We start from the raw sequence: 19888 nt of genomic DNA on the forward strand, positions 1-19888 counted from the left end.
TCAAGAAACCGATATCCTGAATTTCACAAAACTCCCAATATCTTTATATCTGAGTACAATTATCGTACTATGTAATCAAGCTTCATGTTAATCCTATTCATAGAGGATATGAACTCTACTATTTTCATTAACTTGTGCCATAAGACAATGATTCAATTAGTAAAAAATATGAGCATACAAAAGTATATAGACAATCATGAATATGGTATCTATCGGTTATATATAACTGTCAACTGAATATGGTTTCAGAGTTATAGATATATCCAAAACCAACAATGCTTAAAACCAACAGTACAACAGTAACAATTGACCCCAAACTCCATATAATATAACTATACTTAATCCGATTCAAAGCCATAATTCAGAAAGAAAGGAAATAGCATAACAATAACCAATTTCTTTTTCTACATATCATTACAATGACATTCAAGATTAGCCCATGGTTCAAAAAGTTACAGAATAATTAAACCTATAATTTAAAGCCTAGTGTCGAGGGTGAGGCACAAATTGGTATTATTCTCCAGCTCAGCCAAGTGATTATGCATGAAAAGGATACCACATTTTCTCTGGGAGAAGCAATTTAAGCATTCTAAGAGAAACTTGAGAAATACTCATCAATCTGCATAAAAATGCTCAGTAGACATCAAAGAGTAAAGGTAATCAGAAGAACTGTTACCCATGGTTTTAAACTGCTTTCCACAAGAACGGCGACAGTAATTGTGACTACAAGTCTACAACCTATGCTTTTCAAGATCTCAACAACCACATCAAATCCAGCTATATCTGACTACAATATTCTACATATCAAATATCATAACATAACCACCACAACTGTAATTAAAAACCTTACTTATATGATAACAAGATGTGCATAAAGTAAACCAGGGTGTTACAATTTGATTACATTACATGTTTTAACTGAACCAAAATAAAAAACATAACGAACAGGCTTTTCCTTTCTGTTTTACAGGTAAACCGAATGCTAAATTAAGCCGATAAATAAGAGACTCGTCTGTCATCATTCATTAACTATGAAAATATGGAATACACAAAAATGCTCATCACCAATTCACCACCACTATCACTAATTACTACCACAATAACTAATAACTAACATGTGCTTGTGATCAAAACCATAAACACATCCAACCAAGCCAACAACATATAAACAATTTCATCAATTACACCATATCTTGATAAAAACAAAAAATTGCCATTTAGATCTATGAAACACTGGCACATATATAGACACGACACACAGGACTAGTTGAATAATGCGGTAATGCGGAATACCAAACACACACCTTCAATCTGAAGTGTCAATGCTACATAGTCATGATCAATCATCATCATCATGATCACTCTCATCACTGAAATACCCAGCTTTCTTCCCTTTCTTCTTCGTCTTGTTGTTGTCCAAACCCTCATCATCATTTCTGTTTCTCCCCAGCAACCTTTCACCCGCTTCATCATCCACAACAGAAGCCCAATTATCGTCAAACTGCTCCGCAGCAATCTGACCACCCTCCTCCTCCTCCTCATCACCTTCCTCCTCCCCATCCCTATCCCTCAGCCCACTAAATCCCCGTCGCGGCTTCTTAGGCTGAGGCCGCGGCCTCGGCCCCAACTGATTCTTAGGACACTCATACGACAAATGACCATGCCCCCCACACTCATAACACAAAGCAGTCTCAGTATTGTACACGCGCTTCCGAATAAACTCCGGAGCACGTCCATTATCAGCAGCAATAGAAGCAGTTAGAGTCCTTCCATTGAGAATCTTCTTATTCATCTCCGCCACGGCGCGTTGGGCGTCATTACGAGAAACGAATTGGACAAACGCGACACCGCGGCTTAGGCGCGTGTGACGGTCTTTGAGAACGGTTACACGCGCGATGCGGCCGAAAGTAGAGAAGAGCGTATGGAGATCGGAGTTTGTTAGGGAGTAATCTAGATTAGAAACGTATAGCGTCGATTTTGATGGTGCTAAGGGTTCACCTGTTCCTCCTATTGATGATCCTTTGTTGTTCGGTTTTGATTGGGGTTGATTACTGGATGTGGTGCCGGTGGTGGTGTTGGGGGTTGAGGACGAAGCGCAGTAGCGGTAGTAGAAAACGTCGTCGTCTTCATCGCTGTCGCTGTGTTTTCGTTTGTGTTTCTTCTTGCTTGACATTTTTTTCGGTTCAGGTTTTTTGTTTCCGGCAACGGCGTTCGGTTTCCGGCGACGGAATTAGTTCTCCGATGCTTCTTTAATCTATAGAGGAAATCTGAGAGTGGAGAGATTCTATAATGCGTTTGAGAAACCCTAGAGAAGTGAAGCGAAACTCCAAGCGGATCTGGACATGGATCCGGATATTTTGGATTGGTTTTATATATGGTTTTATCCATTCTTATTTTTTTATAAGCAGTACTATCCATATGTAAATGGACAACTTGCTCACCGCCAGAGTACTTGTAAAGATAGCATAAAACTAAAAATTATTATGTTTTAATATTTTTTTATTTAATTGGTCAGCCACCCATCTGCATATATAAATTTTAATAATTTTTTGTTAGTATGATGCTAGATTTTTTAAGACAAAAATTTCTAGTTCGTTAGATATACAATTTTATTATATTATTTTAGATTATATTTTAATATCTTAAGATAAATAGAGTTATTGAAATTTAGCAAAAATAGAATAGAGTGAAATAGAAATTTTATTACTTTATTATTTGAATAATTAGCGATAAAAACAAAGTAAGTTTTTGATTCTGCTCATATAAAAGAGAAACAATACTGATGGAAAGTGATGAAAATTTTCATTCTGCTCATATTAAAGGGAACAATACTCGTAGAAAGTGATCAATACTAGTAGAAAGTGATGTAATTTTTTATTCCTCATATCTAAGGGAAACAATGCTAATGAAAAGTGATGAAATGAAATAAAATAGAATAATAAAATTTTATTATACTGGATCTGATTTTAATTAACTCAAACAATGTAATCTTATTCTATTTCATCTCATATCACTTCATATCATCTCATTGCATCAATTTAAGCAAAACCTTAGTCTAATAACTTCAGTTTCACAACATTTAAAAACTCTTATGTAGAATTTGTCCAGAATTGAAGAGGACTCATCTCTTACTAGAAACTCAACAATTAATTTGTTTTCAAAAGTAATGCTTTATTTATACGCTTAGATTATGTTTGGACATCTTAAAATGAAGATATAAGAATAAAAATGAACATAGTGAATCAACAAAATTAGAAGTACATACGATTAAAATGCATCAAAATCGATGACATCTTTTTAAATTTATTGAACTTTTCGCATTAGACTTTTTTCTATTGTATTATTTTTCAACATCATTTAATTTCTAGAACTCATGCATCCTATCCAAAAAAGCAAAGTTCTCACTCAGATGTTTCTTCCTTAAGACGTTCTCTCCATTCTACGAATGTTGGTGGTAGAGGACACCCTCGTTTCAAATAAGCTTGTATAAAATGCATCTTAGTAGCAATCTGTCTAATCAAGACAACCCGGCCATTTAAATTATTTGGAGGGCAACTTAGCAGAGGGAAAACGATTTACGAAAAACTATGTCTTGTAAACTAAACTAAAACTCAGTCATATACATTTGATATAAGATGACTCATTTCAGAAAAATTCATCCACTTTATTGTCGTTGTGGGGACACCAATTTTACTAAGAATCAAAGGATTTTGAATAGCTTGTATTTGTGCATTAGTCATATAGAGTCGCATGTAATTGTCGCACCTCAAAAAAAGATGATAATGCGATCCCTCGCGATAGGACGCGGAAAAAAAAATGTTGTTCGAAACAGAGTCGCCACCGAACTTTATTTATTCCAATGAAGGAATAGGAAAATATCGAGAAAACCTTTAGAAATAAGAATAATGGTCGTCGCAACCATATTCGGGTTCGGGAGTCGATTACGCAAGGGGAAGGTATTAGCACCCCTCACGTCCGTTGTACTCAACGGGAACCTTTTAGTCTGATTTTGCTATTTGACTGTTAATTGACTGTTTATCTGCTTGCTTCGAGTAATTAGAATTGATGATAGATGTGGATGAAGACCTCAGGATGGGGGAAATGGGAGGTTTTTTATTAGTGTGCTCGCGAAGATACAGCAATCTCCTGCCTACGTATCCTTATGGTGCAATAAGGAAATCAGAGCATTCGTAGTTCGGGCTACTACGAATATTGGTTGTGTTTTGTTTTGATGAACGACTGTGTAGGTCGGCGTTCTAACGGCTAAACACTGGCTTGTCTACTCTCGGTGGAGGCTCTAGCACTGGTTTGTTGTGCGCATTAGAAAGGATTGACAGTGTTCTTTTTGAAAGGGTTTTGGTCACGCGGGGGTGACGAGTTGAATTGACGTGTTTGGATTTGATTGGTTTCGATCGCTCGAGGGCGAGAAGTTAGGTTTGATTTGTTGATGATTTGAGGAACGACGAAAGATTGAGCAATATGGTGTACACCAATCGTTCAATTCTTTCGAGGAATAATAAGGCGTGCGCCTTCTATTCCCTTTTCGTTCGAATTGTTTTGAAAGTTTGTTTGTGGATGTTGAATACGCACGGTAGTGAGGCGTACGCCTCCTACTTGCTTATTCAAAGAATAACGAGGCGTACGCCACCTATTCCCTTATCCAAGTTTATTTAACGTGTTTTAGTCGGAAGTCGATAATTTGTGCAATATGGCGTACGCCAATTATCCAAATAATCGAGAGACGGTGAGGCGTACGCCTCCCATCTTTTATCACCCGAGGTTTAAATTGTAAAAAGATATGTTTAGATATTGTATTCGATTTATGAAGATAGCTTGAATTTTGGGTTGGTAGGTTTGGATTTGTCGATGATTTGAGCAAGGTGGCGTACGCCAATTATTCAAATAATCAAGGAGTGGTGAGGCGTACGCCTCCCATTCTCTATTGAAGTTGTATAGTTTATTTTGTAAAATTGGGTTTGATATAAGAGGTGATTTGAGTTTATTCGATTGTGTTTTAAGTTTGATGACAAAAACTCGAGCAATGTGGCGTACGCCAATTATTCGAATAATCGAAAGATAGTGAGGCGTACGCCTCCTATCCTCTTTATTATCATAAATTTAGAATTAAATGTTTTAGAATTTGTAGTTGATTTGGAAAATGATTTGAATATGATGGTTGAAGTTTAGAAATAATTTGAATTTAGAACCTATGTTTGATTTGAAAAATTGATTTGAAATTGTATGATTATTAGGGTTTTAATTGAATGACGAAAATCCGAGCAATATGGCGTACGCCAATTATTCGAATAATCGAGAGATAATGAAGCGGATGCTCACTATTCTCCTTTTCATTCAAAGATTAATTATTAAAAATAAAACTTTTAGAATTTATAATTAATTGGTGGAGTGATTTTAATTTTATGGAGTTTTAGGGTTTTAAATGAATGACGAAAATCCGAGCAATATGGCGTACGCCAATTGTTCGAATAGTCGAGAGATAGTGAAGCGGAGGCTTACTATTCTCCTTTTCATTCAAAATTAAATTAAATAATTTTTAAGAGAATACTATTTAAATACGGTGAATTTGAATTTATTTAGAATTAATATACTTTTGGGAAAGACTATTTGGTATTGGACCAACGTCAAACTTATTTATTAGAAAATAAAGTAAATTATTTGTTGACGTTAACCATTAATCCACCATTTAACTAATTATAATATTATAACAAGATAAAAAGAAGAGTTGAAAATAGTAATCGAAACCGAACTAATAAATATTTCTAATATTAGTGTTATCTTAATTTTAATTAAAACAATCAAGAATAGCTCATAAACCAAGTAGACCAAATTGGAATGTTTGGGAAATAAATAAAAAGTTAGGCCCTAAACATTGGATCAAAGAAGGCCCAAGGGACTTAAAGTAGTGTTATTTTCGGGATGGGCCACAAGGCCCAAAATCCTCTCCTACTCAGCCAAGTGGTACCGCCGAGAAGAGAAAAGGTTGGCCTCGGTTTACCTACCGCCACGCGCATCATTGTTCATTGATAACATCATAAAGATTTTGGGAACATAATCTGACAGCACCCAAGTATCTATCATCAATAACATTAATTTACTCTTAATAATATTTTAAAAGAAGAAACAATCACCCCTTAAAGCAAAGAAATAAATCAAAATAATTTTGTCTCTCTCTCTTAAAACGACTCTTCATTCTTTCTGGAAAATATCCTCTCCCTATTAAATCGTGTGCATGGTCCCAATCCAAAACTGCAGAGAGAGAAAAAAATTTGAAAGGAAACCGATGAACACCCTTCGGTGTTCATCCTCAAACAAACCAGGACTCGAACATGAAGTTCAAAACTTCCAACGTGACAAACGACCACAATCCCCTCAAACCTCCAAATCCTCGACGGGATCTAGAAAACAGTAGCGAATCGGAACCTCAAAGGAAAACCTAATCTTAGCTTCTAACCCGTTTTCTATATCACAATCAACAGCAGAAATTAACGAGTCAAAATACAAGGTCAAAGCACTTTAAAGCAAAATAAAAGGGAAAGATTCCGCCGGAGCATCGTAGCCCCGACGAAGACCTGACGGCCATGATTACCTTCGGTGAGTATGTATGACGTTGTCCCTCTTCTTTTGCTTGTTGTTTCAAGTTTCTTCCTTTTCTTTCTATCCTTCTGTATCCACTCCTTGTTTTCTGTCTGATTCTGACTTTCTCCTCTAATTGATTGTCATTTCCTTTTGCACGCGATTGAAGGGGTCAAGCTCTTCAAACCCTGATTTTCAGTGTGAAAATCAGAGTTGAAATACAGAGTTTTAGCGGAGCTTTTCGGTGTAAGGTTCGTTTGGGATTTCAGCAGAGTGACGGTATTTTTCTTCTCTCCTTTTTCAATCGATTAGCTTTCCTTTTTATAGAGTGAAATGAGCTCCCCAAAATCGTGTGTGGATCCTTGGCAGATGGTGCAAAAAGGAATCATTCCGTTAGCATCAAATCTTTCTTTAGATTTTGGTGGGGACCAATGTAAATGTGGTAGGAAACGGATTTGATTGTGGTCCCAAAAAATCTCCAAATGCGTGGCCGTCTTCACTGAATCTCCCATCTAGTTTTTACTGCGGTGAAACCTTCAACAATTGAGGTAAGGAAATTGGTATTTACTGGCATATATTTTAACCTTAATTGATGACTTCTCAACTTCGATTCACAACACTTCTTCCGTTTTTGCTGATGTGAGGACTTAATACATTTAGGTATGAATTGCTGCTCAAGTATTTTCGAATCCTGTGAATCTTTGCCTTTGGTTTATCATAACAATTGTGTGCTTACAAGTCTTATGACCATTAAATTGATGCCATGTTTGATACTTGGTTTGGTATTTGGTAGGTGATCTGAATGATATTCAGGATGCTTGATGATACTTGTATGGATGTTAACCTTGTTGATGGCTGAGCTTGGATTGCTAGTCTGCTGTGTTTTACATGGTGGTAGTCATGATTGCTCCTGTGATTCTATTACCATGAGGTTAGTCATATGCTGAAAACCTGTTAACTTGGAATGTGATGTTGTTAGCTATTGTGTTAGAAGTTTGAATGAAATTTTGCTATGGTAATGATTATTTTTGTTTTGGATACTTTGCTTGTGCGTGAGCTGATTTGTGGGTTGCTATGCTTGGTGATGCAGTAGTGGTTTGTGCAGTTTTTAGATCGTATATTTGATCAAGGTTAGATGGTTTGGTAACAGGTTTCTTCTTGTCATGGTTCAGCATCTGTCATGGTTCTCTGATAATAGGTTCTATTGTAACAGGTTTTTTTTTGAAGCATACCCTGGCACTGTTTTGGTTTGGAGCATTATGGCGTTTAAACCAATCCCGTCTTTAATTGATGATTCATAATGCAATGGTCCTGCCGCTATAGCTAAACCTTATGTCCCAAAAAGGTGAATCTTTAAATGTATCCTCATTTCCAAGTGTAGGCTAAGAGATACTCTCAACTGTGTTTAGCATGTTAGTTTTCTCGATTGTTTAACATCTCTGCTACCGACCAAATCCCTATCCAGTTATTAACATCAACATTCTGGAACTGAATCATCTGTCTTGGAGTTGTTAACCATCCTGCCATTGAAGGACAATCATGTTGCCAAGGTCTGCAACATGGCCTGCTGTGGGAGGAATACTCTGAACTTGCGTCTGTAGCCGTTTTTTGTTTTTTGGGTGTGACGGCTTGTTTTTGCTGTTTTGCCGTTCGGCAGCTTGTGACAGTTTTTCTTCTTTTGATCATAATCTCTTTGGGAAAATCCTTACTCATTGTTTCTTTGAATCCTGCAGGTTTCACTCATGATACCAAGTTTACTGCTTCTGGAAGTGTTTTGGTGAAGAGAGTGCATGGAGTTGTCGTGGTCAACTGTCATGATGTTTTAAGCTTATATACTTTTTTATTGTAATGTCCTCAAGTCTTTAGATCATAGGCCATGGCTGTGTGTAAATCATGAGGTCTACCAATATAACTGTAAACTATGCCCCTTACAAAATTTATTCTCAGAAGGATCGTGCCCATATGGAAAAAGAATGGTTTTGTACATCTAAATTTGTATTTTTTGATCAAAAGTAACATTATTATGAAGTCCATAGAAAACTGTTTCATTTTCTTTCTTATAGGAATTAAAAGACATTGAATCTAAATCCTCAGGAAATTTTCTCAAGTCAGGACCAGGAAATGCAAATCCTAGGCCATCCGTTAAATAGCTCTTTAGACGTGGCCCGAGATGAGTAGAAAAAAATGCTCATTTAATAAGAATGCTCGCCATGAGACGTGATGGACCATAATAATGCACCAATCTTGTAGGTCGGCCAAAAGGACTTGTTGATATGAATCAATTTGTACTTATGAACCAAATGATGCTTTTTATAATCTTGAATTAATGAGACGTGAGCCTTCGAGGCAACCTATGCATGGAGTAGATGATGTCATTGACTACAATGACATGTACCATGCTCAATGAATGAATAACAATAATATGCATCTTAATCCAGTGATCCACTTAATAAACAAAAGCTTCTTTGTGATTATTCTAATCAGTTGATTATAGTGGATTAAATCTGTGTGTATAAGGTGAAATCACTTTGGAGGGTGGACTATAGTAGCTTTGAGTTTCAAGCGAACGATAATAAAATACTTGTGTTTTTATCTCTTTGTTATTAACTTTTAAGTGGTGTTCTTGAGTTGGTAAAAAACTTTTGTTTTATAAAACTCAATTCAAACCCCCTTTCTTATGTTTTTCACACCTTCGGGGTTTGTTTTAATTCTGACGGGGCTACCACTAGCAGATTGCTTACTAAGTGTGGGGGTGTTTTTCGTGACAGTCAAGAAAGATAACTTTGTGGCTTTCATAAGACTATTGGTGATTGCAATAGTCTTGCTACAGAATTCTGGGGTGTCCTTATGGGTTTGGAGCTTGCTTGGAAGAGAGATTTCAAGAACCTTATTGTTCAAGATGGCAAAAAGACAGTAGCAGATGCTCTCCAAGGGTCGCCTTTGAAGTCTAAACAAGGTTCGACTTTGGCTAGGCATATTCTTCTTCTCCTTCAGCATTTTAAAGAAGTGCATTCATTCACATTTTTAGAAAAACTATTAAGTGTGCTGATTTTTTAACCAAACTAGATTTGTCCAGTTTTGATGGTTGTATCTGATTCGATGATAATTTTTTTAGTAACGGTTCAAATGTCTATGAGACATGCTGCCTAATGTCTCCTCATTTTAGACCTTTGATCCTCCCATTTTACTAATAAATAAATATATATTTGATTAAACAAACTTAAAAAATTATTATTTTTATTATATGAGTTAAATAGTTTAAGTTTCAAATTCTGAAACGTCCCAAAAAAAACTATTTACTTACATTCTGAATTTAAAAGAATATACATTTCAAATTCTGAGTTGTCACCAAAAAAAATTCTATCAATGAAAGCCCTAATCGTCACCAAAAATATATATTATATTTTATATTTCAAAGAATTTAAATTTCAAATTCTGAATTTATTACCATCAATTACATCTAAAATTATTAGATTACTTTTCACAATATAAATTCATAATTTAAAAAACAAATACTTTTAAAATTACTGACTTAAATTTATTTATTTATCTTCTATTTTGCTAAAATTATATTTTTTTACTCTCCAATTTTTAAAACTAATATTTTGGTTCGCTATTGAACAACGCTGCATTATTTTTAGTTTTCAAAACTTTACTTTCATTAGAGAGGTACTTCATTTCAAAATTATTTTACCAAACAAAATTTATCTCAAAATAAACATCATTTTACTTTTTCAATATCAATTTCTTTCAGAATGCCATTAAATAATTAAAACTTCTTTCAAGTCATTATTCTCCTATACATTTATGACAATTTATAAAAACCTTAAACTATTCTTATTTTAGGATGGAATGAGTAAGCAATCAATAGACATTTATGAACTAATAAAATATATCATTGTTTTTATAATTAATTTTATTTTTTATTTTATTTGTATTAAAATATTACAAATATATTAAAACAAACTTTTAGAATTTTTTTTCAAAATAACCATTATTTTCAAAAATAATTCCAAAATAACCAATTATTCAAAAATATTACCAAAATAATCAGGTTTGATAGAGGATGCGGCAGATGAATTGACGTACCCCCAATGCATGAAGAGGAGGCGCCAATAGCATTGACGCATGCATTAGACTCCTCGTGAGGAGGCGCCAATGCTAGTGGCGCCTACATTGGGCCTCATGAGGAGGCGCCAATGTTAGTGGCGCCTATGTATGTTTGATTGGTGTATGCGCCAATTCATCTGGCGCATACACCCCCTGCTATTTTTTTTTAATTATTAATATTTAATTTTTATTATTTAATAAAAAAGAAATAGTAATGAAAAAAAAATTCATTGATGATGTAATAATTGGTTACATTGGACTGACAATAAACTAATGACCCGTCCGATTATAACGTCCCCCTGTTCCACATCCCGGTGCGTTAGTTTATCTCCTAGGTCTTCCACGATTTTCTTGAGGTGTTTGGGGTCTTTGTGTGCTGACCTGATCGAGCGATGGTTGGTTGGAAGGTCCAACGGAAGTTCCAGCGGTATTTGATAGATGTGTCATCATTTGCTCCCAATATCCGGAGGGGCTCTGGCCAACGGCGCTTCCGTAATGGAGTTCGGTGCCCATGTCATCGTAGTTAGGGCGTTGTGGTTGAGTGAATTGGGGACGATATAGTTGCCCAAATTGGGTCATTGAGTCGTTTTGGAAACAAAGCAATGGTTTCTGGGGCGACTATAGTTAAACAATGGTTGGGTGTTATTGATGGGGGGCTACGATGAAGTGACCCATATGAATCATCTGGGCTATAGACAGTTGTGGTTGCGGGGTTTGATTCTTGGTTTTGTGTTTGAGTGAGAGGTATGAATGGATTGCGACGTTGGATGGTTGGTTGTTGGGTGGTTGGCATGAACGGGTTGCGATGTTGGGTGTTTGGTTGTTGTGTGTATGTGGTTGGTTGATGTTGTATGGTTGGTTGTTGGGTTTGGGTGGGTTCACATTGGTGTTGGGTGGTGAATTGTTGTGGGGCATACGATGACGAAGCATGTTGGCGTGGATCCATCAAATACCGCGGCTCAGATACAAATTGTTGAGTTGTTACCGATCTAAACCATGCCATATATTTTGTTGAGTCGGTCTTGCACCATGGATATCTGGTTCGTTCAAGATGTGTTGTCTTTGATTCCTCTATGGACGACACATGTCTTTTGCAAAGTCTCTCCAATCAGAATAATCCCATTGTGCATCAACCCTTTTTTGATGTCAATTCCCCAAACACGTGGGAGATTCTGGAATCTGTTGTAGCATTCAGAACTGCAGTTTGACCCGGTCACTCTGGTGCATTTCCACCATAGTGAATCGGATAACCGGTGTCTTCGTTGTCCAAACTGCAGCATCGTCATGGTTCACATCATGATCCAGACCCAGATATGGCCTCCAGACAAACTGTAAAACAATACGAAACGATTAGATGGAAAATAATTTGAGAAGTATTTTTAAATTAAAATATAGTTGGGTAGGATTATTACATCGTCATGTCCAATGTGGTCCAATAGATTTCGATAGACTACAATAGCGTGTTTCAGACACCTGTTGTAGTTCATTCCCCTTACTGACCACCTAAGATAAAAAAGAAGTGAAAAATATTATTTACTATTAATTATAATATAAAATATAATTAACTAAATGGTGAATGGTAAAGTGTTAGACTTACTTGGTTGCAAACGGGAACACGAATGGGCGCTCATTTATCGGGGCGAGCGACGACATTCTTGACCAACCCCAAGCTTGAAGCAAATACGCACATGAAAAAAAATATAGGTATTCTTTTTTGTAGTTCTATACATTGCACTATATAGATGGGCCAATACAGCTGAACCCTAACTATAAGTGTTTACCTTATTAATGTTGCGTAATAAAGGTAAATACATTATATTTACAAAATTACCTGTACTTTCTGGAAACAAAAAATTATCAAATAAAATCATAATATAACACCAAGCTTTTATTATTTTCTCATACTCGGTTGAATCGTCGGGAATTACTATACTGGCATAATATTGTTTAAGGTATTTTAAACTTATACCTTGCCCCCTTGCTTGACCGGACGTGTCTCCCTCAGTTTCGTCGTCTAGCAAATGGGCACCCAATAATTCATTGCAGATATTGTTGTCTTGGTTAACTCGATCATTCACTGCCTTTCCATCTATACGGAGACCCAACAACATGTACACGTCCTCAAGTGTGACGGTACACTCACCAATCGGAAGGTGAAATGTGTGGGTCTCGGGTCTCCACCTCTCCAACAAAGTTAGAATGAACTTGTAGTCCACCGAGTACGAAACAATGTTGAGTAGATTTCCAAATCCACATCCTCTAATATATGGTTCTATTAAAGGATCGTGGGGTACATATTCATGTACACGACATCTAAACCGCTTCGGATCCTAATAATAAAAAAGTAAGAAAATGCAATTAGAAGAAGAAATACATAATCAACAAGCACAACTCTATAAGAAGTAAGAAAAACATAGATAACAAAGGTATAAGACTAAAAATAGAAAAAGTAAAAAGAGAGAGATGACATACAAATGCCGATATATTCTCGAGCGTGCCTCTATGTTCATCGCCCATAGTCAACAAAGACATGATTTGATTTTGCAAAGCTTGAGTGTGGTAGAGGAAACAAGTGTGGTAGAAGAATATAATTGAGTATTGATGAAGATGATTTGATATTGTTGATATGAGAGGCTATTTATAGATGAATGAGTGAGTAGGTTTGCAACCTAAGATGAATGTGATTGGTTGCATGGAATGGCAAGAGAAGACAAGGGAATGACAAACTTCAGAAAGCATGTGAGAGATAGCATGTGAGGAATCTCTTCTAGGCGCATGTGAAGAATCAACATGTAAGGGAAGATGCGCCATTCCTCTTGGCGCCTACATGTGATTCTTCACATGCAAGGAAGAGGCTCCCTTCCTCTTGGCGCCTTAGTGTAGGGCAATGGGAAGGGGCGCCCTTCCTAGTGGCGCATAAGACCAATTTTTGTGAAGAGGCACCCATCCTTTTGGCGCCCCAGTTACTTTATGGCGCCTAGGGAATGGGCGCCTAGGTGGGAATCTCAGGGCTCAGGCGCATGTGTGTTCTTGTCACTCTTTTCTCTGCATGGTTGATTCTTTCTACTACATGCATGGTCAAGTTTGTACAAACAATGACCAAGTTATCAATGCAACGACCAAGTTAGCAATGAAACATTATTTATGTTGTGTGGATGAACAACTTAGCAATGCATTCAATTCCCTTAAAGATATCTACATATTTAATATTTCAACAAAATGTCTTCCACACAACATTACATGATCAGTGCCCATGTCGAAGGTGAAATATTTGATCATCAGTTGTTCGGTTTTTGTTTTCGAAACACAGAGGTAACTCGGTTTACAATAAATCGACGATCAAATTTTTCACATCTGAAACAAAGAATAGAAAAGAAATTGCAATGCAGTAATGTGGGCCAAATCATCTATAAAAATCCGGTTTGGTTTGTAGAAAACCAGGTTAAATTTTATCAGAAGAAGATTCGAGATGATGATGATATTCAGCATATGTTTGTCAGTCACGAACAATCTGGTTACAACGATATAGAGTTGTATATATTACCACATCAACAACAGGTGTCTCTGTACATTGATCAGTCACAAGTGTTTTGTGAGACTGATGACGAACAAGCTGAGGTGAATGTTCTAGATGACAAAGAAGAAGAATCTGAGATCATGGTTGATTCGATGGTGAACGCTGAAGAGGAAGAGGAGCCAATACCAACAAGTTATGTATACTGCCCACCCCAACAGATGACAAGGTTAAATTTGGGTTCAGATGAACCTTTAGCAGATGTATGGTACAATCCTTACGTGCAGATGCAAGGATCTTTGAAACAAGGAGACACATTTCGCACAAAAGAGGAATGTGTAAGAGCCATTAAGAAATTCCACATGCAACTATCAGCTGATTTCAGAGTTGACAGAACTGACGCATCGAGGTATAAAGTTTATTGTCCGAATGAGCACTGCCTTTTTATGTTGTCAGCTTCGTACCGGAAGAGGAGCGAGTCTTGGGAGATTGGATCAATGGGTCCAGATCACACATGCATGCTGACAAATATCTGTTATTAGCGACAATCCATCATTAAAGGTGAGTACAATAATCTCGCATATTAGGGCAGAGTACGAGTACACTCCATCATATAGGAAGGCATGGATAGCTAGGACAAAATCTATTGAAAAAGTGTTTGGCAATTGGGAGGAGTCTTACAAACAACTTCCAAAATACTTGTTGGCTCTAAAACAATATGCTCCCGGAACAATTGTCAAGCTGGAAACAAATTGTCCGCCTATACACCAGATGGTACGTGTGCTGTTGGAAATAAAATATTTCACCGTCTATTCTGGGTGTATCAACCAGGTATCATAGGTTTTTCTTTCTGTAAACCAATTATACAAACTGATGGTACATGGTTGTACGGAAAATACAAAGGAACGTTACTGATGGTAGTGGCACAAGATGGGAACATCAATATTTTTTCAATCGTCTTTGCCCTAGTTGAAGGGGAGACTGCTGAGGGATGAAGTTTTTTCCTAAGAAATCTCTGATTGCACGTTGCACCTCAGCCTAACTTATGTTTGATCTCCGACAGACACCCTTCAATCATCAGTGCATATAATAACATTGACAACGGCTGGCAAAATCCTCCTTCGACGCATGTGTTATGTAATAGACATATTGCTCAGAATTTCATGCGGGAAATCAAAGATAAGACGTTGCGGAAGAAGGTTGTCAATGCAGGTTACGCATTATCAGAACCTTCTTTCAAACACTACCGCAAGGAAATAAGATTGTCAAACGAAGATGCGGTACGGTGGATCCATGGTATTCCTTTGGAGAAGTGGACTAGGGCATACGACAACGGTCAACGTTGGGGCCACATGACAACAAATCTTGTGGAATCAATGAACTCTGTCTTCAAAGGCATCCGTAACCTACCAATAATCGCTTTGGTGCATGCTACATATTTCAGGCTAAGGGCGTTGTTTGAAACCAGACGCTTAAAATGGAGTTCAGTGTTGCAATCTGGACAGTTGTTCAGTGATGCTTCGATGAAATTCATCAGACATGAAGCTGCCAAAGCAAACACACATGTGGTTACGGTCTTTGACCGAAGTAAAGGTTGGTTTAGTGTTGTCGAGTCCATGGATCACAATGAGGGCATGCCGATGGGACAGTACAGAGTCGAACTAGATAGAGGTTAGTGCGACTGCAGAAAGTTCCAAGCCTTTCGTACCCCCGCTCCCATGTCCTTGCGGCATGCTCAAAGGTTCGAAGGGATCCATCATACTTGTTATCTGAAGTTTACAAAATCGTCAGTCTTTCAAATGTTTATAAAATTAGTTTTTTCGTAGTGGCAAAAGAGGATTATTGGCCAGAATATCAAGGGGACATCGTCTGGCACAACGAAGTTATGCGAAGGAAGAAAAAGGGTCGCCCAAACAGCATCCGAATTCGAACCGAAATGGATACGGCGAACAAAATGGTTAGACTATGTAGTTCATGCCGTCAACTAGGTCACAATCGTAATAACTGTCCTAGTGTTAGAATGAGCACAACCAGATAAATTTACATGTACCTCTATTGCAATATATGAAAAATTAAATTTATTTCATATTAGACGTCTGTCACGAAAGTACCATTGCATAAACAGTAACACATATAATTATAACAAATACAAGAACTATGCAATTACAACCAGCAAAACAATTTTGAACATGTAATGCATCATCCTACGAGCGTCTTGGTCTGTCTTAATATCCACCAATTCGCGTAATTCTCCGTGTTGGTTGAACGTGGACACAAGCCATTGTATTCTTCTAATCCGTTCACCCTCTCCAATTTCTCCCTCTAACCAACTGTACAACGTCCGATTAAGACGTTCAAACATATTTGTGTTCCAAAGTCGAATCTGTACCGGAGCCGCAACGGCAGAAAATATTACATCAGCACTTTGTTTTTGAATGTATGCAGACATTGTTGAAACAGGGAAAATTGAAATTGATGGTGGTTGAATTGTATTAGGAGATGAGTTTGAGTGAAAAATATTGCATCCAATGCGTGGTATTTATAGAGACGGACAAAACATGTGGGCGCTTGAGGGATTGACGCCCACATGACCATCACATGCAGCCAGATGAATTAGCGCCCACACAACCAAATGCACCTAGGCGCCACTAGCATTGACGCCTCCTCATGAGGCCCAATGCAGGCGCCACTAGTATTGGCGCCTCCTCATGAGGAGCGCAATGCATGCGCCAATGCTAGTGGCGCCTCCTCGTGAGGAGCGCAATGCATGCGCCAATGCTATTGACGCCTCCTCTTTATGCATTGGGGGTGCCCCAGTTCATCTGACGCATCCTCTACCAAACCTGGTTATTTTGATAATTTTTTTAAATAATTAGTTATTTTGAAAAAAAAAAAAAATAATTATTATTTTGAAAAAAAATTCCAAACTTTTACCTACTTCCTCTTCAAGAACACCCATATTAATCCTATTTGAATCTGCTCAAACTTCAACAAAATTCAAGAAACCGATATCCTGAATTTCACAAAACTCCCAATATCTTTATATCTGAGTACAATTATCGTACTATGTAATCAAGCTTCATGTTAATCCTATTCATAGAGGATATGAACTCTACTATTTTCATTAACTTGTGCCATAAGACAATGATTCAATTAGTAAAAAATATGAGCATACAAAAGTATATAGACAATCATGAATATGGTATCTATCGGTTATATATAACTGTCAACTGAATATGGTTTCAGAGTTATAGATATATCCAAAACCAACAATGCTTAAAACCAACAGTACAACAGTAACAATTGACCCCAAACTCCATATAATATAACTATACTTAATCCGATTCAAAGCCATAATTCAGAAAGAAAGGAAATAGCATAACAATAACCAATTTCTTTTTCTACATATCATTACAATGACATTCAAGATTAGCCCATGGTTCAAAAAGTTACAGAATAATTAAACCTATAATTTAAAGCCTAGTGTCGAGGGTGAGGCACAAATTGGTATTATTCTCCAGCTCAGCCAAGTGATTATGCATGAAAAGGATACCACATTTTCTCTGGGAGAAGCAATTTAAGCATTCTAAGAGAAACTTGAGAAATACTCATCAATCTGCATAAAAATGCTCAGTAGACATCAAAGAGTAAAGGTAATCAGAAGAACTGTTACCCATGGTTTTAAACTGCTTTCCACAAGAACGGCGACAGTAATTGTGACTACAAGTCTACAACCTATGCTTTTCAAGATCTCAACAACCACATCAAATCCAGCTATATCTGACTACAATATTCTACATATCAAATATCATAACATAACCACCACAACTGTAATTAAAAACCTTACTTATATGATAACAAGATGTGCATAAAGTAAACCAGGGTGTTACAATTTGATTACATTACATGTTTTAACTGAACCAAAATAAAAAACATAACGAACAGGCTTTTCCTTTCTGTTTTACAGGTAAACCGAATGCTAAATTAAGCCGATAAATAAGAGACTCGTCTGTCATCATTCATTAACTATGAAAATATGGAATACACAAAAATGCTCATCACCAATTCACCACCACTATCACTAATTACTACCACAATAACTAATAACTAACATGTGCTTGTGATCAAAACCATAAACACATCCAACCAAGCCAACAACATATAAACAATTTCATCAATTACACCATATCTTGATAAAAACAAAAAATTGCCATTTAGATCTATGAAACACTGGCACATATATAGACACGACACACAGGACTAGTTGAATAATGCGGTAATGCGGAATACCAAACACACACCTTCAATCTGAAGTGTCAATGCTACATAGTCATGATCAATCATCATCATCATGATCACTCTCATCACTGAAATACCCAACTTTCTTCCCTTTCTTCTTCGTCTTGTTGTTGTCCAAACCCTCATCATCATTTCTGTTTCTCCCCAGCAACCTTTCACCCGCTTCATCATCCACAACAGAAGCCCAATTATCGTCAAACTGCTCCGCAGCAATCTGACCCTCCTCCTCCTCATCATCATCACCTTCCTCCTCCCCATCCCTATCCCTCAGCCCACTAAATCCCCGTCGCGGCTTCTTAGGCTGAGGCCGCGGCCTCGGCCCCAACTGATTCTTAGGACACTCATACGGCAAATGACCATGCCCCCCACACTCATAACACAAAGCAGTCTCAGTATTGTACACGCGCTTCCGAATAAACTCCGGAGGACGTCCATTATCAGCAGCACTAGAAGCAGTTAGAGTCCTTCCATTGAGAATCTTCTTATTCATCTCCGCCACGGCGCGTTGGGCGTCATTACGAGAAACGAATTGGACAAACGCGACACCGCGGCTTAGGCGCGTGTGACGGTCTTTGAGAACGGTTACACGCGCGATGCGGCCGAAAGTAGAGAAGAGCGTATGGAGATCGGAGTTTGTTAGGGAGTAATCTAGATTAGAAACGTATAGCATCGAATTTGATGGTGCTAAGGGTTCACCTGTTTCTCCTATTGATGATCCTTTGTTGTTCGGTTTTGATTGGGGTTGATTACTGGATGTGGTGCCGGTGGTGGTGTTGGGGGTTGAGGACGAAGCGCAGTAGCGGTAGTAGAAAAGGTCGTCGTCTTCATCGTTGTCGCTGTGTTTTCGTTTGTGTTTCTTCTTGCTTGACATTTTTTTCGGTTCAGGTTTTTTGTTTCCGGCAACGGCATTCGGTTTCCGGCGACGGAATTAGTTCTCCGATGCTTCTTTAATCTATAGAGGAAATCTGAGAGTGGAGAGATTCTATAATGCGTTTGAGAAACCCTAGAGAAGTGAAGCGAAACTCCAAGCGGATCTGGACATGGATCCGGATATTTTGGATTGGTTTTATATATGGTTTTATCCATTCTTATTTTTTTATAAGCAGTACTATCCATATGTAAATGGACAACTTGCTCACCGTCAGAGTACTTGTAAAGATAGCATAAAACTAAAAATTATTATGTTTTAATATTTTTTTGTTTAATTGGTCAGCCACCCATCTGCATATATAAATTTTAATAATTTTTTGTTAGTATGATGCTAGATTTTTTAAGACAAAAATTTCTAGTTCGTTAGATATACAATTTTATTATATTATTTTAGATTATATTTTAATATCTTAAGATAAATAGAGTTATTGAAATTTAGCA

The 19888-nt window shown here is 37.2% G+C and overlaps 2 protein-coding genes across 2 annotated transcripts; both read right to left on the reverse strand.

Moving 5' to 3' along the window:
• Positions 1 to 1339: 1339 nt before the first annotated feature.
• On the reverse strand, positions 1340 to 2266 carry LOC127135550 (U11/U12 small nuclear ribonucleoprotein 31 kDa protein). Its single transcript, XM_051062214.1, has one exon. The coding sequence runs from the start codon at positions 2171 to 2173 to the stop codon at positions 1340 to 1342; it is 834 nt and encodes a 277-aa protein (XP_050918171.1). The 5' UTR covers positions 2174 to 2266.
• A 16288-nt stretch (positions 2267 to 18554) lies between these two features.
• On the reverse strand, positions 18555 to 19388 carry LOC127137511 (U11/U12 small nuclear ribonucleoprotein 31 kDa protein). The gene has a single exon (XM_051063970.1). It carries the CDS (start codon positions 19386 to 19388, stop codon positions 18555 to 18557), a length of 834 nt encoding a protein of 277 aa, XP_050919927.1.
• Between the last annotated feature and the right edge of the window lie 500 nt (positions 19389 to 19888).

The sequence above is a fragment of the Lathyrus oleraceus genome, chromosome 4, assembly GCF_024323335.1.
Source record: "Lathyrus oleraceus cultivar Zhongwan6 chromosome 4, CAAS_Psat_ZW6_1.0, whole genome shotgun sequence".
Taxonomy (NCBI): Eukaryota; Viridiplantae; Streptophyta; class Magnoliopsida; order Fabales; family Fabaceae; genus Lathyrus; species Lathyrus oleraceus.